This window comes from Saccopteryx leptura, chromosome 4, assembly GCF_036850995.1.
Source record: "Saccopteryx leptura isolate mSacLep1 chromosome 4, mSacLep1_pri_phased_curated, whole genome shotgun sequence".
Classification (NCBI taxonomy): Eukaryota; Metazoa; Chordata; class Mammalia; order Chiroptera; family Emballonuridae; genus Saccopteryx; species Saccopteryx leptura.
In genome coordinates, this window is record NC_089506.1 from 23,773,427 (window position 1) to 23,799,766 (window position 26,340).

General features: G+C 37.0%; 2 protein-coding genes across 8 annotated transcripts in view; one reads left to right on the plus strand and one right to left on the minus strand.

The window, feature by feature from the left end:
• Positions 1–22,451, minus strand: part of PURG (purine rich element binding protein G) — a 34,016-nt gene extending 11,565 nt beyond the window's left edge. Inside the window, exons 1-2 of one of the 3 annotated variants that reach the window (XM_066380289.1) lie at positions 22,368–22,451; positions 21,215–22,084 (exon numbers count right to left, since the gene is read on the minus strand). In XM_066380289.1, the coding sequence (XP_066236386.1) occupies positions 21,215–22,078 (864 nt within the window). In that variant the 5' untranslated portion in view covers positions 22,079–22,084; positions 22,368–22,451. Of the gene's footprint in view, positions 1–15,567; positions 22,085–22,367 lie in introns of those variants that run through there. The other 2 variants (XM_066380288.1, XM_066380287.1) reach the window with 2 other exon arrangements.
• A 537-nt stretch (positions 22,452–22,988) lies between these two features.
• Positions 22,989–26,340, plus strand: part of WRN (WRN RecQ like helicase) — a 142,085-nt gene continuing 138,733 nt past the window's right edge. For all 5 annotated transcript variants that reach the window (XM_066380290.1, XM_066380291.1, XM_066380292.1 and 2 more), the window contains exon 1: positions 22,989–23,195. The gene's annotated coding sequence lies outside the window, so the exon portion shown is untranslated. The remainder of the gene's footprint in view (positions 23,196–26,340) is intronic.

Consider the following 26,340-nt stretch of genomic DNA (forward strand, 5'->3'; position numbering starts at 1 on the left):
ATACTTACACTAATAAGAAGAAGCATGTGAATGTAATCCTTTTACTAGTGGGGCCAGTGGTTCCCAAATCAAACAAATTACCATCTTTAAAAAAAAGAAGGAAACAAAGTACAATAGTTGTGAGTTTCTCCAGCAATAAAAATATGCTTTAATATTTTTCAGTCTGTGGATAACTTATTCACTTTTTTTTTATTGGTAATGTTTGTAAATTGTTCTCCTTTTTTTTAATGGTGTCTTTTGATGAGCAGAAAAATTTAATTTTGATGCAGTCTAATTTATAATTTTTTCTTTTATAAAGTTAGTGCTTTTGTTTTGTGTGCAAGGAATGCCTGCCTACACAGTTGTGCACTTTCATAGTTGACTGAAACAGTTTCAAAGATGACAGCCAGCCCAACTCCCCTGATACTCCCATAACTGGACATTCCTGTGGTAAAAGGAGGCAGTGTCTCAATTTTGCATTGGTTTTGCTATACCTTCTAGGGAACGGTCCATTCTATAGGTTGGGAAGAATAATGATCTTATTAATATTTATTAAATGATTATTATGAGACAGAAACTGCTAATAATTCCATGTATCTTAACATTTAATTTTCTTTAAGAGAATTACGGTTGACTATGGGTTCTGGGAAGGCAAGAAATCTTATCTGTTTTGTTGATACATCCTCTGGACCTGGAAGATCACCCAGCACTTAGTGAGTCATTAATTAGTATAAACTGGATGCTGATGGAATAAACTCTCACAGTAACTCTATAAAGTTATATCATTTGCCCAAAATGTCACAATAAGTGACAGATTTTGGACTGGATGATGTTAAAGTCTGTTCTCTGCTATTCTGTACCAGGGCCACTGAGACTGCCTTATAACTCTGTGAGGCGGGGCTTACAGCACCTAAAAATACAGCTGAAATTACTGCTGTTGCTGAAGAGAGTGAAGGAAATGGATTTAAGTTGTTTTATTTCCATCATAGCAAAAACCAAATGTGGAACTTCTACTAAGCTCCTTTTTCATAATCTTAGGCAAATTGATCATTTTATATTTATAACTATGTGATAATTTGTGCAGCTAGAGCCAATATGAAACTATTATGGCCATAGAAATGTAGGGACAGAAACATTCAAGCAGCATATAAAATTTTAGAGTTCAGCCTGCCAGTCATGATGCTATGAAACCATGGTTATTTGGGAATGCCAGGAGCGTGGTTATTTGGGAATTTAAGGTCATTTTATTTAATGAAGTTTCCTAGTCAACAGAGCTTTAACTCCATGCTTTTAACCCTATTGAAATGGAATCCTATGGAATCTTGAATACAAATATAATATAGTGAGCATGGTTAAATTTTGAGGGTGAATGATGATGCTTCAGGGCTCTAGGATCTTCATAGTTAACAGCTATAATCACCATATAAAAATGTAAGTGGGTTCTTGAGTTAACTTGATAAAAACTCAACATCCTTTTCAAACAGGTTTTTGAAAAAGCCTGCTTCCAACTTATTATGTGATCAGTTATCTCTTGTTTATGAGAGTGTAGGGAAAAAATTCTCATGTCGATTTTTAATTACTAACTGAGCTTACTTATAAATTAAGTACTGTAGTTTTCTCTCTTAAATTTTCTAAATAACATTTTTTGAAGGCTACATTGCAATGCAGATGCCATGACAAGACTTGTGTGAACAGGACAGGAAGGAACCATCTGTATTCTAGTCATTAGGATCAAGTTCTTCTAATTAGGAAGGTTCACGAAGGTAGAAACCCAGGCCATAAGACTAGTTAAGATAGGAATCAAAGATTCAGTGATTTGAGGTGAAGAGTCTGAATCTAGGCAAGTGGTTTGTGTATGTGGAATTCCAATATTATGACTTGATCTATCTTCTGCCAGGGCTAAAACTGATAGTTGACTGAGTGCAGAATGGAGTCCAAAGATGTGACAAAACTAGGAAAATATGTAGAATACATTTCCAAAAAACCTTATTTAAATTAGCTATAAAAACATGTGTTGAATTTTACCAAAGTCTGATTTCAAGTTTACCATGAAAATTTCTATTGTGTTATTGTGAAGGTTTCAATGAGCAGTAGGTTCTTTATAAACCTTGGTATTTGATTATGTCACTAAGTGATCTAAGTAAGTCATTTAACCTGCCTGGCCCTGCTTTCTCCATCTGTTCAGCGATACTGAACTAAACTAATCCAAGTCAGTATTTTCATTAGTATGAAATGAGATACACTATGTGGAAGAATTTTGAGAAATATGTGTAATTATACGTAAATTATTACAATTTAAAATTCCATATTCTTTTTACATTTAATTAGAATGTATGTCAGAATTAATAGCCAATTATGGAGAAAACTTCAAGACAAATGAATCTTTTGTGCCAGTAAGTAACTGAATTTACGCATTACTGGCTCTTCACTGCAATGTATCTACAGAGAAAATTATTATAACTTCTGCTAACACACATAGGAGAATCAGGCTATTTCATCTGGACATTGGTGAAATATTCCTAGTTGAGCACACTGATGGAGTTTTCTAAAATCAGATATATGGACAGAAAAGAAGTTTGTGAAGATATCGTATATGTGATGAGAGTGAAATACAGGAAAGTAAAGATGAATACAAAAGCTTAGGGAAGGGAGGACAAATACGTGATATGACTGTCTCTACTCCTTGCCTTCCTCTTCCTTTCTCCCCAACTCATTCCTCAGTGCTCACGCAGAAATCATAGCAGTCTTATGATGAGAGCTTGCATGCGGCTTCCCAGCCATCTCCAACCTAGAGCTCAGGAAGTCATTATCCCTTGAATACAGTAGGCATGTGAGATGAAACAGAATTATTATTTTCATCCTGGGACATCAAAAGAGATTTGGCACGAGAAGGAAGAATTATTGTTTGAAATAGTATCACTGTAGTTCTCTAAATGTACATCAATGAAATATATTGTGATCACTAAAACAGAATGTAGGTAGTTAATCATATTTAAAGGATAAATTGTTAAAGAAAAAATGTCATATAGCATTTTATAATAGATAGCGTCAAACACAATTCTCTTATATACCAACACACTGCTTAATGCCTGGCAGATAATCAGATTAATATCTATTGAGTAAAAATATGACACTTTGGCCCTGGCTGGTTGGCTCAGCAGTAGAATGTTGGCCTGGCATGTGGAAGTCCTGGGTTCGATTTCCGGTCAGAGTACACACAAGAAGTTCCCATCTGCTTCTCCACCCTTTCCCTCTCCTTCGTTTCTATCTCTCTCTTCCCCTCCCTCAGCCAAAGCTCCACTGGAGCGAAATTGGCCGGGGTGCTGAAAACAGCTCTATGGCCTCTGCCTCAGGCACTAGAATGGCTCCAGCTGCAATGGAGCAATGCCCCAGATGGGCAGAGCATCGCCCCCTGGTGGGCATGCTGGGTGGATCCTGGTCGGGCGCATGGAAGAGTCTGTCTGACTGCCTCCCTGCTTCTAACTTCGGAAAACTAAAAAAAAAAATAAAAATAAAATAAAAAAATCACAGTTTGATTAAGTTCCAAGAGCTACTTGCAATCAAATAATTTTGGACATGGCACATTTAAAGCTAATGGCAGTGGAATATTTTTATTTTGTAGATTATTGCATTTCCATTCCTCAGCATTGGGCCCGGCACAGAGTAGCCAATCAATATCCGTTGAGTGAATAGAAGAAGATCACCTTATCTATAGAGCAAGGGAAAGAATATTTCAGAAGTAAAATTCAGGGTGTGTAAGAAACAAAAGATCCTATATTCTACCACATCTTAATTTTGTGAGTAATTCTTTGACATAAAGTGACATAGTATTTATTAGGTTTTTAAACGGTCACTTTCATTCCCACTTGTTGACATTTTGATTTGTTGGTTAAGTGATCCTGAAGCAACTAGATTTAAAGGCAAAACGAGAACAGGAACGGTGGTTTTTAAGTGAAGAGAGAGGATTTCAGTGATCAGCCCAGTGTTCGCTACAGAGGGGAACAGAAAAGAGGAAGAAACACTCTCTGAGTTTAAAATTAATTTCAAGTTAAGATGACAGAATTTTATATGAGAAATTAAGTTCAAAAATTTAAATATATTTAATAAAGTTTTAGGCTCTGTCTAAAAAAAAAAAAATCTCCTGGAATGGAAAGACTTGCCTATTTAAAGTTTTATACACAGGGCCAAAGGAGGTATACAGAATTATATATACCTTGACCTTGGCAGGGTCCAGAGTGATCTGGACAGCTCAGAAACAGTGCACTGAAACAGTCTGGTGGAGCTACCACCACTAAATATGAAGGATGCCAAGAAGAGAGGATGGGCAATAAATGCCTGATGAAACATAGAGGATCTGGAGAAAAATGAGAAAAGACCACGGAAGGAAATTGAAGGTAATTTTAAGAGAAGTTTCTCTGACTCTAGGGATACAGAATTGAAAAGCTTTTTAGAGATCATCTATTCTGATCCAATCCCCACACTGATGGATAAGTTGTGGTCCACAGAGGTTAAATGACTTGCCCTGAGCCCAGCTAGAAGGCACAGAGCCAGGGGTCCAGAAGGGTAGGTAACACAGCACCCTAACCTCACACGGCTGCACGCAAGGAGGGCAGAGGTGAGATTCTTTAACCGCCATGAATGTGCAAAATAATAGTCCAAATAATACACAACTGAAATTGTCTTGGCTTTATTAATTATAGGACAAATATAGTGACTAATTTAGCATTCACATTCATTTTATAGTTATTTTGTAACAAAATTATTAAAACTAAGTTGTTAATTAGAATTATTGAAAATCTAATTTAAGAATCAGGTTTTGTGTTTACCTAAGATTAGTTTTTTCCACATGAAATATAAAAAAATTTCCATCAAATGTAATGTAGATTTTATGTATTATGTCTCAAGTCAGAAGCAAATCACCTTAATGAAAGATATTGCTTGAGTCATAGCTTGGTATGTTACTAAATGTAATATCTGGCTGTTTTTAAAAAATGGAGTCAAACAATAAATGGTGATTAACAAACCGGATTGCACATAGTTACCTAACGGCCCAAAGGATTCCTTAAATAGAAAAGCAGCTTAATAATACTTGAAGAAAAATAATGCGAGTTAGCTTTATTTAGTTACTGTAAATCAAACAGGCATCCTTTATTCTAAGTAAATTTAATAATTGATAATGTAGGTAAATAATTGTCAGAAAAGGCTGAGAACTTGGGGAATTTTCAGGCTGGATTTACTATATTAAAGATTCCTACTGGCAGAATATTAGTGTTTATCTTATGTTGGAGACTACAGAAAGGTTAAGTTCTAGGCTGCTGACAGCGTGTGCTGAGGACTGCATGGAGCTAATTGAATTTCAGTGATTTGGGAGTGAGAATGGTGAACAACAAAGGGTGATCTTAAACAGTGATGAAAGCAAGCAAAGAAAAAAAAAGTAATTGCTTATTATGTTACTGAACCAGATGTACCACAACTCTTTTACTAAATCTTTTCAATTCAAAATCTCTTTCTTCTTACTGAGAACACATTTCTAATTTTATAATGGAAATCAAAGGAATAATGACAGTTAGTTTTAAAGAATTTTCTTTGAAGTAAATACTATCAACACATTGCAGCAGATCATTAAAGAAAAATCTGGGTGCTACAAAAAATTATGGAATTTTAAAGTGCTTTAAATAAATTGCTTTTGTCTGAAAAAAGTATAAGAATACATTGATATTATATATTTTTACATTCATAAAGTGAAGAAAGTTTCGGTTACCATTATCCAAGAATCATAATCAGCTAGTTTTTGTGTTAGTTCCAAGATAATTTAGGCCAAGAAATGACAGATCTTTTCTTACATCAAAATCATAAGCATAGTACTTGTAATTACAGCTTTTCTGGTTATTAAGATGAATATTGCTTGCAGGGTTTCAAACTTTATTGATTTCTTGAAAGAAATTTAATAACAGGAAGGTAAATTTTTTTGTTTTTGAAAAAAATATGAATTTTAAAAATGTTGCTTGGGTTGAGGTTTTTCTTACTGCAAATGATTTTGGAAATCACATTTGAAACATTCCATTTGCAGAAAATGCACTTTTACTTATGCCTATTTCCTCCTAAATTATGTTTCTAGTAAACCTACTTAAAGGTAAGCAGTTTCATATTGTACTAAGCCAAGATTTTAAAATCATTTATTGAACAGTAACACCATCAAATTTCAGGAAAATTTCCAATTTACTACGTAAGTAATGTGAAAACAATCCTAGAATATACATGGCAAAAATCTACAGAAATTCCAGGACTTATGCCTAATGGCCCTGGTAGCTTTAACCTCAAACATTCAATAAACAAATAAACAGACAAACAAAGACAAAATATCCTTCTGGAGTCCTCTGGGTCTCATAGGGGAACACAGTGTTAGCTTTCCTTGTAAACCAGTGGAAAGCTCCCAGGATAAAATATCCTTTATTTGCAGTCTCCCAAAAACTCTAATAAAAGTTTTAACATAAGCACAATTGCTTTTAACTGTAAAATTTTTTACATGTGAGAATTATAATAATACAGAATACTATAAGGATTATACTTGGTGAGATAAGTGGCAATAATTATAATAATTATACACCCATTATTGATGGGAGAAGGGTTAAGCAAACATCTTGCTTATTGAAGAAAAAAGTAGAATGGCGTTGCCAGGGGATAACATTGTTTCAGTTTTGTAAGATAAAAAAGTTCTAGAGATTAGAAATGGTTAACATAATAAGAAATGGCTAAAATGGTAAATTATATTATGTGGTTGTTTTTTTTTTTTTTTGACAACTAAAAAAGTTGAACAAGACCAGAAGAATGACTATAGTTCAATAAATGACTATTCATACTGACTAATGGTATTTTTTCTACTTCCAATAAATTATAAGCATGTATCTAAAAACAGAAGATTAAAAAAATCATTTGAGGTTTAGAGGGTTAACTTGTGAGAAAGCGAAAGATAAATCATCTATGAACTTGACTCAGGCTGGCAAGATTCAGGGTTCTGTTTTGGTTGTGAAATCTGGGGAGCATACAATCTGTGGTTAAATGTCAAGTACTGTGAATTTGAGTTTAGGTGGTGGGGCAGAAACTAGCGCTCCCTGTGATTACTGCCCAGAAAGCTAGCCAAAATGATAGTACATAACCTTAAATACTTGGATTAATGTATTTAGCCTCTCTGTGTTTAAAGTGAACCCTAGATATTACATGTATTTAATCTTATAACCAAGAAAAATCATTATCCCCTGGTGTTACTTACGGCTGACTATTAAAAACCTAAACAATTCCAGATGGAAAAATGATATGGAAGAAAGAATCCAAGATAAGTCAATGACAAAGAATGGCTTCCAGACCACTTGTATCACAAAGAGCAATTTCTGAACACCACTCTGGACCAACCCAATCAGAATTTCTGGGGACAGGGACCGGAACCTACATTTTATTTTATTTATTTTATTTTATTTTAAATTTTTATTTATTCATTTTAGAGAGGAGAGACAGAGAGACAGAGAGAGAAAGAGAGGAGAGAGAAACAGGGGGGAGGAGCTGGAAGCATCAACTCCCATATGTGCCTTGACCAGGCAAGCCCAGGGTTTCGAACCGGCGACCTCAGCATTTCCAGGTCTACGCTTTATCCACTGCGCCACCACAGGTCAGGCAGAACCTACATTTTAAATACATGAAGTACACTAAGATTTGAGAATGACTGAACTAAATCTTAAAGGGAGAAATTACTGTCATTTTAATGGATGATAGAACTCAATAGAGGCAAATATAGAGTTTAATGCTTAATGGTATTCTTGATGACATTATCATGGCTATGATTCTTTGAATTCCTCAGAGGCGCATTGAGGATTCTCTGCTGTTTTAAAGGAGGGACTGCTGGATCAAAGCAATCGCTTAGAAGTCTTAGAAGAAACAAATTCGGAGGTGAGTCAAATGGTAGTTTGTGTTGCAAGAGTCAGCTGTCAGGCTAAGCTAGACATTTACAGAGCTACAATGAGAACTTTTGTAGCTCGAAAGCACGGGGGACAAACAGCAAGTATTTGGCATGAATGCTGTTCTTCTTTCTTCTAGATGCAATTTCAAGTTCTCAACATAGCACTTTAGGGCAGCCAATCAATTGCAGTAATAAGATAAAACCAATTTATCATTGCTTCTCCAGGGGTAGGGAAAGGATGGGGGAAGAACTGGGCTTTCTTTATATGTATAATTTACACACATCCACTCACACACATATTTTTGCACAGAAAAATTTACTTAGATAAATACTTAGAAATGTATAGTTTATAAACTTTGGTGTAGTATACACTTCAATTAGGTCTCTAAAAGGTATTCTTTATCCACCAGAAATTTGGAAATATTATAGTATCAAGATAAAGCACAGATGATTGAAAGAAGTGGCAAGAAAAAGTGGGCCCCCAAATGAGAACTGAATTTCGTATTGGTTCATACTAGATCCCTGAATTTATATATTATTGCTACAGCTACTCTGCTTAGCTTTAACAAAGCCTTGAAACTCTCTAGGAAAGAATCACACATATTTGCAGCAATAATCAGCTTACTTGGAAACTTATCTTCTAATACAAAAAATTAATCTTTTTTTTATAAACTATTTGATAATATCCAATATTTCCATTTTCCAATTTACTGTGTTATCTCTTATGTCTTCCCAAATAAACCTGTAGCAGGTACTTTAGAAATAACAATATAAATATTAAATTTATTCCTTCATATAATTGTTCCTAAAAAGGATTAGAAGTGAACATTTTCTTATAAAAATTATAAAAGCCAGACTTAATTTTGCAGGGCAAAGTTCATAAAACCTATCTTAACTTATTCATTTAATTAGTAAAGCTCATGAAATTTTGAAGACTGTTTCTTATATTATTTGCAATAACAAGGGATGGGAGGAAATAACTTTTCTCTTAATATGTTTTTAGAACAATACTAGAAAAATTGAAATCACATTTCTTTATTCAACTCGATAAATTAACAAAGACCCCGAATACAGGAGTTCCAAGTATTTGTCCCCAAAATTCTGTCTCTCAAAGTTACAAAGAATCTTCAAGGTAATAACAACTCAATCTTTTTCTGATTTATTAATTCCCTTTAGCATCCTACATTAAGGGCATGCCTAATCTCTGCCTTAAGTAATTCTAGTAACATGGCAGTAACACTGCTTCTTAATGTTTGTTCTCATGTTGAGCTGAAATCTATAAATCTACCATACATCTCTATTTTGTCTAAAGCCTACTCAAAATAGAATTCTAAGACAATCTAAAATTTAACTTGTAGCAATAATACAAACAGAATAATTAAAAGAAAATTACATGACCTATAATAATGCTTTTGAGTTGGTCACTATGTCTATTATGTCAGGGGTTAATCTTTTTCACAATTAGAAATTCATTCTTGTTTTGGGGCACTAGTCATTGAGGGGGTAATACCTGCAAAAAGAAGTTAATGAACTTACAGAACTGCCAAATATCTAGAAATGAATTTAGTATTTCTGATAGGATGTGATTCACTAGAATGACAGCTATTAAGAGGTTATGTGTATATACAAATAATATATATTATTTGTATAGATTTATACATAAAATATGGTTTTATTAATTTTGAACACATTAGTTATAGAATGTCTATAGGTTGGCAAACAAGTTATTTTTAAATATATTACATTTTCAAATAATATGTTCATGAGTGTTAAGGTGAAGTATTTCTAATTTTTGTATTGATTGATTTTTATTTTTAGAGCGAGAAGAAGGGAGGGAGAGGGAAAGGAAGGGAAAAAGAGGGAAAGAGAAAGAAAAACGTCGATTTGTTTTTCCTCTTATTTATGCATTCATTGGTTGATTGTTTCATGTGTCCTGACCAGGGATGGAACCCGCAACCTTGGCATATCAGGACAATCCTCTAACCAACTGAGCAACTCGGCCAGGGCAAGTATTTCTAAATTTAAATCAATGGAGCCAATTGTTAATTTTTAAAAAGTATCATAAACACACTATAGTATATATATAGTACCTTTATTCTACATTTAGATAGGACACAAGAAGATGGTAAAAATATATGCTTTTAAAAGAAATTAGTATATATTTCTTACTATGTATATTTTAAGAGATAATCACCATTTTAAGTTTTAGCATTTATTTTCTGATTACTTAGCCTATTTTAGTCATTATGAATCATCTGAGTAACGTCACAAAATGTAAAATTAAATGACTAAACTAATTCTAAGCTCTCTTCAAGTCCTAATATTTAATAGTCACTAAAACTTGTATTAATAATTCTTGATTTGATTATAGAAGTTATTCAGTTTCCTTTATTAAGACTTACACCCAGGTATATAATAAATTAAAACTCTGTTTGTCTCCATAAATTTGAAAGCCAAGCTTTTCATACGTGGAGTCATAATTGTTCATTCCTACCAGAATTCTCTCAAAATAGCTGTCAAAAAACCCGAGGGAACTAAGAAAAGTTATTAAATGTGGTGAAAGAATAAAAAGGAAAGAAAATAATTTTTACCCAAACTCTAGTCCATTTATAAAAAATGGTGCTTGCTTTAAGATCTGTAAACTTCTCAAGGCAGAATGAGCAGCAGACTCTTCCACCAAGATGCTACATTTGTTTTGATCAGTTTCTCCTTCGCTGTCCTTTGTAGCTAAGGTAAAAAAAGCACATCAACCTATAGCAGCAGTTCTTGAGTGTGGTCCCACACCAGCTGCATTGGTTCACCTGAGAGGGTGTGAGAAATGCAACTTTTTGGTCACCCCCCCCCTCCTGTTCCTAAGAAAAATTCTGGTTGTGGAGGCCACCAATCTGTGGTTTAACAAATCCTCTAGATGAGACTTAATCACACTTAAGGTTGAAAACCACTGGCCTAGAGAAATGGAGAAAAATATCTACCTGTAAATAGGGCACTTATCTCAGTTTACCCGCTTAAGTTAAAAGAAGAAGAAACTTACTAAATGGCAGGAAAAAGTGGCACAAAATCAATAAAATTCTCACTAATACGGATAAGATTTATTTCCAACTTTTAATATAATCAGTTGGTTTTGGTTATGAAAATGAAATTGTAGACCCACAGTGAAGAGTCATTTGTCTCTTCTTTGCCCTTAAGGGTAGAATAGAGAGAATACATCTACATTTTCATTTGATGCCTTTTTAAATTACTGACATTTATTTGAAGTAGTTGGTTGAAATTAGAGGTTCAATCTGTAAACCATATCATAGATCAATAAATTGTTTTTATTAGCACCGTACTTTAACCAACTAGATGAACCCTATATAAGCAAGTAAGTGTCCCTTGGTCAAACTAGCCCCATTTATAGGAAATAGTTTTAGAGAAAGTAATTCCCAGTAATCTGAGGCAGATTTATTGATAGTGGTGGCTGGGGGTAGATAGTGCTTTATTAGTCAGCAGACTAAATTTCAGAATAAGTCTTAAAAGTACTGTGGCTTACATGAGCACAATTCTTGACTTGCTGTCAATTTGGGTTCAAATATATTAGTTCTAAAATATCAAATAAGTTTCTAAACCTCTGGAAAATTATATTAAAATAGAGATGGCAAGAGCATTGTTATGAGGATTAGAAATAGATGTGGCCCTGGCCGGTTGGCTCAGTGGTAGAGCGTCGGCCTGGCGTGCAGAAGTCCTGGGTTCGATTCCCAGCCAGGGCACACAGGAGAAGCGCCCATCTGCTTCTCCACCCCTCGCCCTCTCCTTCCTCTCTGTCTCTCTCTTCTCCTCCCGCAGCCAAGGCTCCATTGGAGCAAAGATGGCCCAGGCGCTGGGGATGGCTCCTTGGCCTCTGCCCCAGGCGCTAGAGTGGCTCTGGTCGCAACAGAGCGACACCCCGGAGGGGCACAGCATCGCCCCCTGGTGGGCAGAGCATCGCCCCCTGGTGGGCAGAGCGTCGCCCCCTGGTGGGCGTGCTGGGTGGATCCCCGTCGGGCGCATGTGGGAGTCTCTGTCTGACTGTCTCTCCCCGTTTCCAGCTTCAGAAAAATACAAAAAAAAAAAAAAAATAGTAGATGTAAGGGCCCAGGAATGCATAATGTATGTTGAGTATTCAATAAATAATAGTTACTAGTATTGATACATTTTGACTCTTCCTTTTGTTACCTTTTCTTTAAAAATTGTCATGATGCAATTTTCCTAAAGGTTAAATTCATTTCTGAAATTACCTGTCAATCATGCTAGTCAAAATATTTTCTGAAGATCCTCTGAATATTGAAAAGTTGGAGTAACTGACCTTTCAGTCCGTATCATCCCAAGTGGAATGTTTTTTTATTTATCCTAAAATATTACATAGAAATATGGTAAGAGTATTGAGATTAGTTGATAAAGTAACAGGTGTTTTTTCTCAGTCCATAGATCTAGTTCATAGGGAAATTTCTAAATTTTCAAAGAGCAGCTTTGGTCTCTATTGTTTTAATTGTCATCTGAATGAATCAATGCGATGGGGTAGGGTCATGGTGGTAGTGGGAGAAATTTGTGTTCTCACCCATGTCTAACAGGTTACCGTGGATAAAGGGAGGAAAAGCAGGGAAGAAATTAACAAGATACACATGTGTATAAACACTTCAAAATATGCTTTGGTTACTCTTAAACATTGTCTTTGATAAACAAACAGGCACCAAAAAAGAGACCTCTAAGGAGAAAAGCGTCACTTTTTCTTAATCCTCTCTGTTGACAGTGGGTGCCCTACTTACTGGAGGACTGGAGTGCCTATATAATGCCTCTAAGACAGGAACCTCATGTACTTCTTCTCTTGCCCTTTAAGCATCAACCTTTGCAGTTTCTCAAGGCTAAAAGCAAATAAACAGACCCATTATGATGTTTTCTCTTTGCACAGCCTGCTACTTATAGATCCTCTAAAGCATAACCATAATGTTCACAGCTCAGTGTCCTTCCTTTTCTTTTCTTTTTTTTTGTTAAATGTCATTATTTATAACATAGAATGTTTAACAAGACCAATAAAAAAAAAGGTCAAAAGCAGTACTTGATTCTCAGGGACTACTGCAAAGATAGTTGCAGTGTATTATTTAGCAATGTGATTTATAGTTATTTCAGACATAATGACATTTCAAGAGATGATGCTAATTTTTAAAATACTTTAGTCATGCAGCATATGAGAAATAACTGTAGAATGTGTAGAAACAAGTATGATTTCAAAGAATAGGACCTCATATAGATAATAAAAATACTTCTCTAAAAAAATCAAAGCATAGGACAGCTATGTAGTTAGTATACAACAATTTGGCCTTAAGAAGAAATGGGAACCAAATTTTATTTTGTATGGCTAAACAGGTGTGTACATAAAACTGACACTTCTGCCCGTTCTTTTGGGTAGCATCAAAGGTTGCTGCGTTATTATAGTTGTTTTAATATAAAGAGAGAATCTCTCACACTTTCCAATTCTGGTATGTGCCATCTATTTTTCCACTGATACAGCATTTAAAAAGTTTAGAGGGGGAGGAAACCTCAGCTCTTAGCACAATCTTGTTCATTTTTCATATGTTGAAGGAAGCCATTCAACAGAAGTGAAATAATTTGCTTAGGGTCAGGCCATACATTAGCAGAATTAGGGGTTATTACTTCTTTTCAAATACTCCCTTAAAAGTTAAGTAAATAGGGGTTTAATTTTGAGAATGACTTATTTCTTCTCATTTCTGTTGGATTGACTTCTTTTAGTGTAAGCAAACAAAATAACCAGCCACTACCATTCTCTTTCATATCGGCCCCTCCAAGGCAACAACCTCATCAAATACATACCAAATATCAAATTATATCCCGAAGAATGGGATTATTCAACAGACCCATTTTCTCTAAGAAAAAGAAAATATTAAATATTTCTGAATATAGGAGTCTCAGATTAAAAAATTCTGACTTTAACCAAATAAAGTAAAATAATCAGATTTATACCATTAGTTTGATAAAGACAAAACCAACAAAAATGCCCCCTTCCCCAATCTTACACTTTGAGCAACTCTGATTTTAAATACTATGAACACTTTTCTTAGGGATTACTTTTCCTTTTTAAATTTTTTTTACCCCTATTATTTCCTGGGAACAATGAAGACTTACTTTGAATGAAATAACACAGAAACCAAGTTTAAGGGAGTAAATGAGAGGTCAGACAACTCTTATTCAATCTTAGAAAAAAGTAAAGACATTCAAAAAGAAACTTTATGTTCCATTTAAGTGAATATTTTCTCCCTATTCAGATCACTGATATCACTGTAGCAGTACTAATTTATTATAAAAACGTTTTTATTTACTGATAGATGACACTGGTCTAATAAGAATAAGAAATTTCTCAAAAGGGATATTCAAAAGAAAGTAAAGTTTTTAAAACATAATTTACCACAAAGCACCAACATCAGAAACTCCTTAAGTATACTAAATCGTTAATATTTTTTAGCCTAGATTTAAGTAAAACTGATTTCTGAAGGTGAATTCATCTTCCTTTTGACCCCTCTCTTTAAATAAGGAACAATACATACAAACCATTTTAGACTTAAGTAAATACCCGGAGATTTTTACCAATGTTATAGATTTTGCAAAGGATACGTAGTTACTTCTCATTAAAATAAAAGAAGCAAACTCTTTTATGCTTTAAAAATATATGTTTAAGAGAATCCTGTCTTCTAACAACACTTCTCTCATTTAACAAACAGAAAATCACGCCAAGAATTAGAGACTCTAAAGTTTAAACTAATGTTTTAATTTTTAAACCTTTAAAAAAAAATAAAAAACTAACATTTTTGTAAAATTTACAGAAACCAATCCATTAAAAAAATTCTTTCTCAACCCACACATTCTTTAAGCTATTCCTAATAGTACTGGATCTTATACCCTGGTTCTTTTAATTCATAATTAGATCGTATCCTTCAGAACTCAATTTTGAAACCTTTAATTTTTCAGATATTACTTTTTCTTGATGATCCTTAGAAAAGTGACCTTAAATGCCCCCTTGAAATGAATAAAGAGAGAATTATTATTTCGGGGTGGAGGAGTTGGGGAATGATTAAAGCAGTTTTATTCACATTTTCAGAAATAATGGTTATGCCAACTTCATTTTTAAACAGATATATTTGCTATTTTAGATTTTTTTTCCAGCAGAGAATGGCGATGGTTTAGTTGTACTTGTAACCTCATAGCCTCAAAGTTTTTTCTTCCCCCAAATCATCATGGTACCTTCTGGTCTCAAGGATATTTCACCAAGTCTGGGTCTTTCAATGGGGATCAATGCTTTAAACAATCAGGACTAGTGTTATCCCTTTGTTTAGTCTTGGATTTGACCAAGTTACTAAATGAATTATTCATTAATAACCTAATGCCTTTCTCATCGAAAGCATAAAAGGTCATGTTAATAAACCAAAAGATTTCAATAGAGTCATAACATAACCTTTCGCTATAGTTTTAGTACGTGTCTGCTCCTATAACTCATTTGTTTTTATCTAAAAATTAAGATAATAGTAACAGAATCAGTAAAAATTCACCGAAAGTGGTAATTTGTAAAAACTTTTAATATAGATGCTTTTCATTAGAAAACATAGTTAATGTAAAATAACACTTGGTTAAATAATTTAATATCTTGCTGGTCCTGATCTGTATTACTTCAGGAAAAAAAGTGAATGCTTTTTTGAGGAAAGAAAGAGGGGGAAGATAGGAAAGCAAGATGGTTCAACATAGGTAGGGAAATGGAATATTTACACACTTTAAAATTAATATACATATGGTTTTTGCAATTTAAGTAAATATCAATGGTATTCATCCAAATTTCCTTGAGGTTCCCTTGGAGTAATAATATAGTTCAAAATAAATGCTATGTTAACTAGATCAAGTATGGTCTCTAAGTAAATGGAAAAAAGTAACTTCTAATGACAGACGTAAAACTGATACCACTGGGTACAGGATAGCGTATGTTGTATGTTTTCATTTGTATGTTTTAAAAGAATATATGTATATGAGTAACTCTAGAAAGACATACAAGAAATTGGTAACATCAGTTGCTACTTCTCACTTTCTACCCATCTGTAGCAAGTAAATATTTTGTTTTCTCTATTCAAAAATATTGGTTAAAAACTCACTACTAAAATAAATTTAAATTACTTAAAAAGTCATGTCAAACTAAGAAAAAAGACTTCTTTTTTACTATACAAAAAATATACTACCACATATTGTTTTCATAAGACCCCAGCTACATAAATTTGGGTAAATTTACTTTATGACAGAGTAACTGTAGACGAAAAACTCAGTTTTCACATGACATTAAATTGGGAAAACCCATTTTCCCTGTACCTCACTGCTACAGTAATATAGACTATGGATTGCCTTAACAGCACGCTAACATCTTCAGTCTCTTTCTCTGATGGGCTAGCCATTAGCCACTATTTTCTCTATGAAATTCAGGAAATCTTTAAGGAACCTTCAGAATGATTTTAAGAATCTTATTTGGCAGTGGTAAATATTATACCTGTATTATTCCATTGGTATAGAATCAATTTCAACTTCTCTTTGTGGTCTAGGTTAGAACTTGCCAAAGATGTTTGGTGTTTTGGTAAAGACAGACTCCACATTATGGGATGACTAAACAAAGTCCTTACATAAAGCTTGGAATCAGATTTTTTTATAAATAGTTCTAATGAAAGACATATTGAAATAAGTAGGAAAAGAAATCTTACATTTATGAAAAATTATTTTCAGGACACCACTTAAATATTCAAGTTAAGTCCTATTTACTTAATATTAAAATAAACCGTAAAACAAAACCTAAAGGAATGATAGCACATTTTTCAATGGTAGCTGCTTATTAAAAATGAATGTGAGGGTATATTCCAATTTCATCCTCTTCAAATTGTGCAGCTCAGATAAATGTTTATTTACCGAAACTATTTGCAAAATTACAATATAAATACATGATTATATTAAGACAAGATGACTATTTATAATGTATTCTTATCCATAGATATAAAATGAATGCAGTAAATATAGCATACTCTTGATGAATTGTTAGTACACAGTGTTTCTTAGTAAAGTACATACAACCTATTATTAAGCAACAGTTATCTAGTTTTCAAATGTACATCTTAGGAAGCTTTTAGGAAGAAAGGATACACTAAGTCTCCCAATACCCTTTCTGTTTGGTGAAAAGTTCTTCTGCAAATTTTGAAATAATGGATCTCAGCAATGGTTTTCTTTGCATTTGCTCTTTGCAAAATGCTCTTTGCATTTTCTTCATTTGTAATTCTATTTCTTTAGTCTGGGTGTTTTCTTAATGACACCATAACAGCCAAACTTACTTTTAATTATAATACAGTGATGTACTGTCTTTTCCTTAGTTATTTGAACACATATTAACAACGAAACAAAATCATTCAAAAAAAATTTGACAGCACAAATTTCCAAAATTAACTTTCAGGGTATTATGAGGAGTCTCAACTAGATATAGTCTCAACTGTAATATTAATCTGGGCTAGAAATATTTTTTAATTTCTTCTAGCCCTTAAAAACACAAATATGGACTCTATTTTAAAACTCTGTTAAATGTATTGGGATTTGTTTCAAAAGCATTTTCTACCCTTCTCCATTACACTGATTTCATGGAAACTTGTTACTACAGCAGTGCCAACAAAAACATATGCATGCAAGAGATCACCCTATAAATTCTAACTACACAGTTATTGAAACACATCCCACCTGTCAAGTGGCATAAATGTACATCTTTTATATACAAAAGGTAAAGTGCATTATTAAATTAGTGAACTGACAGATTGTCTGCCTGGATCATATAGCTTTCAAATAGACAAATGTGAAATTCTCCTATTAGAACCAATTATTTCAAGAGGTTCCAACTAGCTTTTCCACCCTGTCATTTATTTTTTGGCCATGCTCTTTAGTGCAAATAAGCTTGTGTTTGACTCAAGTTTAAGGGACATGGCAATTTGGGGCTATAACAAGAAAATTATAAAATGTGGCAGAACATTAATAGTTTTATAATACATTGCATCTTTTGCATATAAGCAACAGATTAGTGCTGCTTTCAATTACTAGGAGCATACTGCCAACTATTATGAGGAACCCGTTTCCAAATTTCATACTATTAGCTTATATTATTACAGTTTGAGTCTGTACCACATTATGCTTGGGTTATTATGTGCAAACATCATCAGTGTTTTAGAATTATACAGTGAACTAGTAATTTTGGTTACTACCGTTAATGCTCATGTTTTGATGCCTAACATCCGGCTGCCTTAAGAGTTTAATGTGTTTAAGGCAGGGATCCTGTTATTTTGAAGAATACCACGTACACTTGCAGCTCCATTTATGTCACAAATGACAATAAAATGTATATTGCACAGATAAGAATAGTAGCTTATAAGATACATGGCAATACATGTCCTAATACCAGAGTTTTGAACTGGATCTTGTTTGATTATGGCTAATGTTTGATTGGGAATTTTAAGTATCAAAAAATCATAGCATAATTTCATTTTACAATGACTATATTAACTATGAAAAAATGAAACAAAAGCACTGGAAGAAGGCTTAATGATTCTGAAGTATATTCAATTGCTGGTAATATATGGTATATATGCATCTATCCAATCTGTAGCTTTTAGATGGTAAAAACTTTGAAGTTTACATACAATGTAAAAAATTTGGCTACTTAACTAATTCTTTACTTAAATAATTAGTGCAAAATTTAACTTATAACATTTATATACAATAAATTAAAGATATATATCTTTAAGTCTGACATAGCACTGTGTGTGTACGTATATACATATAACACATATATATACATACACACATACATATGTATATATATAGACACACACTCAAATCTTATCAGACTAAAAACCAAAAAAGAAATCATTTAGACTTAACCAATATAAATAGTTTAGAAGGGAAAGTTTTAAAAGAGTATACAGTCACAGCAATAGTGATAGGAACACTCAAATACTGGAATGTTCACAGCTCCAGCTTGCCAAAATCTGACAGGTTAATTAATATTAATAGGCACTATGATGGGCAGCAATAACAATCAGTAGTACAGTAATTCAAGTGCACACCACTCCTTCATCTACCCCAAACTACTTTTATCGAGCCTACAATGGTTATTTTACAGTTAGGACTGTTTAAAGATCCTTGATACTTTTAGAGTCTCAACACCCACCATGTGCTATTAACTCTAGTACTAACATTATCTTCTAACCTTCAGTTGTTCCATAGTGATCCAGATGGTCCACAGTTATAATAAACTAATGACATTCCTTCATACTACTTGAGAAAACGTGAAATACAATCTGCAAACCAACACCAGCATATATGTCTGGGTTACTGAATGCTTGTTTTTAAGTGACATAAACCAGTGAAATTAATTTTCTTAATTCATTCATATCATAAAGTTTCCTTAGTGACATTATTTAAACGTATTTGGGGACAAACCTCTGAAGGAAAAAAAATTGTTAAAATAACTGTGAGTTACTTATAGCATATAAAAGAAGAGCTATATTCTGATCTCAATCCATGCAGCCAGCTCTCAGCAATGAGAGCTATATTTGGTGGTTGAAATCAGTGTCTGGCCCTTAAACATAATTATATGGACTTATTGTGTGGAAGGGGAATAAAGCCAAGATAAAAGACAATAATTTCATTCAGAATAAAATGCAGCTCAACAGATAAAAATCCAGTCAGTTAATACAGGGTAGGTTGGTACACATATACAGTATGGCCACTTAAAAAATTGCTTAGGTGTTGAAAAATCGCTGTGGCACTTCCTGAAAAGTAACTTTTAATACATGTAAATGAGTGAGTCTTGTGTAACGTAAACCTTTATAAGTATTATAAAGAGCACCTTGGAAAATGCCTGAATTTTCCTTTCAAATATATTTATGACCAATCTTCAAATATTTTTCCTAGGCTGAAAATTTATATTCTAAACGCTTTTTAGAAAACTCCCCCCGCCCCCCAATGAAAACACCTGTAAAAGTCAGGTTTATACTGGTAGTATTGACTCAGTTTTAAGGGTAGCAACTGCACCAAAAGTGCTACTAAGATATATTATTACAGATGTATTTTTATATCAGTTAACTAGTGCACCAACCCCTCTGAAATAGTGTTAAAGAAGAAGCATAAAATATAACACCTTGAATCCATGATATATTTTGGGGAAAAAACCTCTCACCACCTTCAAATTAGCATGAAAAGCTAAAACACCAAGATGTCCATGGCAAAGCCACAGGATGAACCTTCCCCCTCAATAGTGACATAAAAGTAATTCCTGAAACTTGGGAAAGTCAATATAAATATATGATACAATAAACAGAAGTGCAGATGGGATTGTAACTAACTTAGAATAATCAATTCTAACTCTCCCATAGCTTTGCTATGGCAACCAGAAACTCCAGGGCTCCTACAAAATTTGAAATTATAAATTACTATAGTAACTCTAAGATTTGATTCTTTAATGGCACTATTTAATATTCAGTTATCCAATGGACAATTATTATATTTCTACTTATACTTTTGGAAATAAATATATTTATATTTTACTTGAGGTCAATTTCTTTTTCTGTGGTAACTGCCTTACAGGTAAGCTTAGCAGCTTTTAATGAGTTAGGAATGGGATACTTTTTGGGGAACTTGTTAAATAGTAATTCACATTTCATATTAAGTATATGTATCTTTTTTTTTTCAGGATTCTGTCATAGTGCAATGTAAATCTCAGTTATGGTAATTAGAAGGTCAGAATGTCACATTTTGTGCTGATTTGCAAACTTCAATAGTCTGGAGCGAGTGAAGCAGCTAAACTATTTAGCTCTGGGAAGGTGGGAATTCCCGTAAGAATTATAGTGTTCTATGTATAACATAACATGAGAATCGGACTCCTTGAAGCATAAACTATAGAGGTATTACTAATAACAAAGGGCCAAAAAAGAGGAAAAACTTCTTCAAAGGATTATGGATCAGTACTTTTAGCCAATTTCTGATTTTAAATTTTGCCTGATGGAGTTCAATTTCACTCTAGTCGAGGCATTCTTGTTCGTCATCACTGGCCCTTCTGCCATCCATTCTCTTTTCTTTATGGCTGTTGCATATTTTCCTCATCTCTTCTTCATACTTGATAAAATTCTCCCCAAACCTTGTCCAAGCTTTGAATGGAACAGTAATAGTATTACGGTAAGGTGGCCTCACCTCACTTACCTTCAGGAAAATTCCATATTTATTAGAGCCCACATCAAAGTAGAACCTTTTATTGTCCACTCTGAAAGAAGTTCCCTCCGGGAGCTCAAGTGGGTCATCTTCTCCACCTCTTCGTTCTTCTATGTCCCCTTCGCCATAGTCTTCAATGAGCTGAACCAAGGCATCACGAAACTCAATCATTCCTTGTGCTGGGAGGACAATGGTCTGTTCTTGGCCCAAACTGTGGCCAAAATAACCTATCATGCCAGTACCCCGCATCATGGTTTGTCTAATCCTTAGGAAACGACCCCGCTGATTTTCCTTTAGGTCTAGATAATATTTCCTATTGTCCCTCTCTATGTAGTCTGTTTTGAGGACACTGTGAGGGTGCTCCTCGGACCCCACAGAGGTTGGCGGGGAGGGTGCCGAGTGCTTCTGTCTCCTCCTGGAGCCTTGCTCTTTGCCGTGGCCATGCTCTTGCCGGTGGCCTTTCAGGCCCAGGTGGGCGTAATGCTCGATGAAGTCCCCTAGACAGTCCTTGAGCTCCGCTGCCACCGACAAGGAGAGGGTCAGTTTACTCTTTCTGATATTGTCCTGCCGGCCTCTCCCTATCCAGACTTCGGCTATCTTTAGGAACCGGCCTCGGGAGCTTTGCTTCACGTCTAGGTAAAACCTCTTTTTCTGGATGTCCACTCGTTTGGAGGCCAGCTCCTGGATCTCGGCTGCGCCCCCGGGCTGGTTACCGGCGGCCAGAGCCGCGTAGTGGGGGTAGTGGGAGTGCTGGGCCTGGGGATAGAGTCTACTCTTGTTTAGGCCAGAGCCCCCTACATTCTTGCCTCCGCGGCCGCGGCCGCCGCCGCCTCCCCTTCGCCTGGCTCTTTCCATCTTCAGCTGCAAGTGACAAACAGACACACGGGGCGGGAGGGGGAGGGGTGTTGAGAACAATCGCAGACGCCCCTCGGCCTGCGCTGCCCCCGCCTCTGCCCGGGACCCCCGCGCCGGGCTCCGCTCCCACGGCGCCCCGCTCCTGCCCCAGCCGGAGGGTCGGCGGCACCCCGGTTCTGCACCGCGCGCACAGCATCCCTCCGCCGCCCCTGGCCTCCCGCTCCCGCTCGCCGCCGGGCGCCCGCCTGGGGCTCGGCAGCCCCGGGGCCCCCAGCCGCCAGACACTCACATCAGTGCTCCATCACCGCCGTCGCCGATGCCCTTCACGACCGCCGCCGCCGCCAGCTCTCGGCCCCTCCGCCGCAGCCGCCGCAGCCGCCGCCCCCCGCCGGCTCCCCCGCCGCCGCTGGTCGCACCGCCCCCCCGCCGGAGCAGCCCGGCAGGGGCATCGCCCGCGGCGCCCACCGCCGCCGCCCCTCCTGCGGCCGCTGCGGGGGCCGCCGCCTCTCCTCGGGCACCGGCCAGACACCGGCCGGGGAGGGAGGTGGGAGGCGGGGAGGGTGGCGGCGAGGGGCGGGCAGTGGACCCCGCCTCCTCCAGCACAGACAGAGGATGGGAAGAGGGGGATCTCGTGGTCTCACTGGGGGGCGCGCCCTGACCGAAGCCCAGCGCGTGGGTGTGACGGGACCGGACAGGTGCGAAGATGGCAATAAGGACCTGGGTGGAGAGAGTGTTGTGACTTCTCTAGGTTCCTCTGGGATGCAGGGCTCTCGCGGCCCACAGCCCCGGCACAGACTACAATTCCCGGAGTGCTCAGCGGCAGCCAGAATCTCCGCGCATGCGCGCCGCTCATCCCGACGCTCTGATGGGAGGATTACAATCCCGCCGAGCGGCGGACGCGAGCGGGGCGGGCCCTGGAGGAAGGGGCGGGGAATATGGGTCTCCCGTCGCCGTTGTATATACTGTGTGCGCCGTGGCGCTCCCGTGTGCCTTCTGTAACGTGGGAAAAAAGTCTGTTGAATTGGTATCTAGCTTGGATGCCTGGGTTCCAGGTCGTGCTGTTGCCGAGCTCCACAAGTCATCCCGCTGAAGGAAACCCGCCGAACTGGCTCTTGGGGTAACGTGCCCTCCCCTCGCCGGCTTCCGCCAGCCCCAGACCCTGGGCATCACTCTAGCCGTCTCCCGCACCGGAGGTCCCCAGAGCAGGCTTCTGGGCGCTGTGCGGGAGATTCCTTAGAAACGGACACCCTTTCTCCTTTCTACCCCCCGAGCACCCCGGAAAGGGCCCCCGATCGCCTGCAGGCCTCCACAACTTCTGTCCGTCAAAGTGTGCCTCCCCGACTCTCCCGCCCATTTTGTGCAACCGGTTCCCTTCCCTTCCTTAAGATCCTTGTCTCCTGCTGTGGAAATCGAGCCACTCTATTTACACAACAAAGTCGAGAGAAATAACGTGCTATGTGTAATTTAGCAAATTATGTTGGATTTCTTAAATTGAAATCATTCAGTCTTTAGTGTTTTTCTTCTTTATTTTTGGATGAATCTGAGCTTTCTGGAGAGCTTTGTGTGTGTAAAAATACTACTCCCTATGGAAAGGGGTGCTAATTTAGCAGTGTTTAAATCAGAATACCTTGGCATGTTAATTTTTAGGGAGTTGGAGGTCGGGATGGGTAGGGCAGTTCAGCTTTGATCTTATGGAATAGCAGAGTGTGTCTGGACCAGTGGTTTTCACTAGTCCGCGATAGAGTTAACCACCCTGATGTTAACCTCGGACAGGCAATTGAAAACCACTGGTTTGGAGTGTTAATATACATTTGGAAGTCAGCTGGGTGCTACAGATAATTTTAAAGCCATCACACTGGATGTGATCTCCAAGGAAGTGAAGGTAGAGGAAAAAAAGAAGGAACAAGCCTGTGACCTTAATCTGGAATGCTGTGATGTTTAGAGACTGGAGAGGTAAGGAAGGACCAGCAAATGGTACTGAGAAGGAATTCTTAACTGATGTAGATGGAGAGTCATGCATTGTAACCGAAGCCTAATGTGTTTTGACAAGGTGGGTGATACTGTTTGTGTCATATGCTGCTAGTGCATTGAGCCAGATAAGGATTGAGAATTGACTATAGGATTTGACAATATGAAGGGCATTGGTAACCTTGATACGAGCACTTTTGGTTGAATGGAGTGGATACAGTGGGTTTAAGAGACAGCGGAAGAAGTGGATATACATCTACCTCTATATTATCATCTATATCTATATATATAATTCATCCCTCAGTTGGCAAGCTGGAGACCTAGGAGAGCTGATGGTATGATTCCAATCCAAGTCTGAAGGCCTGAGAACCAGGAGAACTAGTGGAATATGTTTCAGTCTAAGTCCAAAGGCAGGAGAAGACTAATGTCCGACCATGGAGACTGTCTCCCTTACTCAACCTTTTTGTTCTATTCATACCTCCCAGAGATTAGATGAGGCTCACCCATATGGGGGAGAATTTGACTCAGTTTACTGATTTAAGTGTTAATCTCATCCATCAGGGATATTCCCAGAAGAATGTTTAACTAAATCTCTGAGCAACCAGTGGTCCAGTCAAGTTGACACTATAAAATTTACCATCACGTAGGTTATATTGGAATACATACAAATATGTAAAAAAATTTCAGGGTAGGAGTTTGAGGTGTTTTTTTTTTTTTGTTTTTTTTTTTTTAATAGAATTTACTGGGGTGACATTGGCTAATAAAATTATATAGGTTTCAGGTGTACAATTTTTTATTTTATTTTTTGTATTTTTCTGAAGTGTGAAGCAGGGAGGCAGAGAGACTACCGCATGTGCCCGACTGGGATCCACCAGGCATGCCCACTAGGGGGTGATATTCTGTTGTAACCGGAGCCATTCTACTGCGGGGGGTGGGGTGGGGTGGAGGCCATGGAGCCATCCTCAGTGCCTGGGCCAACTTTACTCCAATGGAGCCTTGGCTGCAGGAGGGGAAGAGAGAGATAGAGTGGAATGAGAGGGGAAGGGTGGAGAAACAGATGGGTGCTTCTCCTGTGTGCCCTGGCTGGGAATCGAACCCGGGACTTTCACACGCCAGGCTGATGCTCTACCACTGAGCCAGCTGGCCAGGGCCTCAGTGTACAATTCTATAATACATTACCTGTATATTGTATTGTGTATACCACACCCCACGTCAAACCTCGTTTCATCACCACTTTTCTCCTCTATACCCTCTTCTATCTCCCCCACCCCCCTTTCCCTCTGGTAATCACCATACTGTTGGCTGTGACTGAGTTTGTTTGTTTTTTCTTGGCTTAATCCTTTACCTTTTTCACCCAGTCCTGCAACCTGCCTCCTTTTTGACAGCTGCCAGTGTGTTCTCTATATGTGAGCCAGTTGATACTTTGTTAGTTTATTTTGTTGTGTAAGTTCCTTTTTGATTGCTTGAGTGAAATGTGAAACAAGGTCATCAGTGGAGAGTGAGGATGGGGAGAGATATGAAAAGCAGAGAGGAAAAGGTATGAAATAAAAGGGGAGGAGAGTAAATAGATTAGTAAAAAGTTGTAGAATTGGTAAGAAGACTAAGGGCCCACTTGAGGTTGGTGGTCACAAATTCAAGGTGAGACTATTCACCGTGGTTGTGTTTTTTACCTGCTACATTCATTCAGCTGCATAGCTACAGGCAGAGAGTTGGCAGAGAGCTTGTTTATAATCAGGGTTTGAGTTTTTCCAAGAGAGATAATGAAGCCAGAGATGAGCATTGAAGTGAAGGGAATAAGCAAGAGGTGACTACAAATTTTTAATATAAACTGGTCAATGGGAGGATGACTGGATAAAGAAGATGTTATATATATATAAAGTGAAATATTACTTGGGCATAAGAAGAATGAAATCTTAACCATTTGTGAAACCATGGGTGGACCTAGTGAGTATTATGCTAAGTGAAGCCAGACAGATAAAAACATATACTGTATGATTTCACTTATATGTGAAGTCTAAAGAACGAAATAAAGGAACAAACAAAACAGGAACAGACTCAGATACAGAAAACAGACTATGGTTGCCAGAGGGGAGGGGGATGGTGGGGCTGGGTGAAAAAGGTGAAGGATTAAGAAGTGCAAATTGTTAGTTACAGAATAGCCCTGAAGATGTCAAGTACAGCATAAGGAATAGAGTCAGTAACATTGTAATAACTATGTATGGTGCCAGGTGGGTACTAGACTTACTGAGAGATCGATTTGTAAATTATATAAATATCTCATCACTATGCTATAC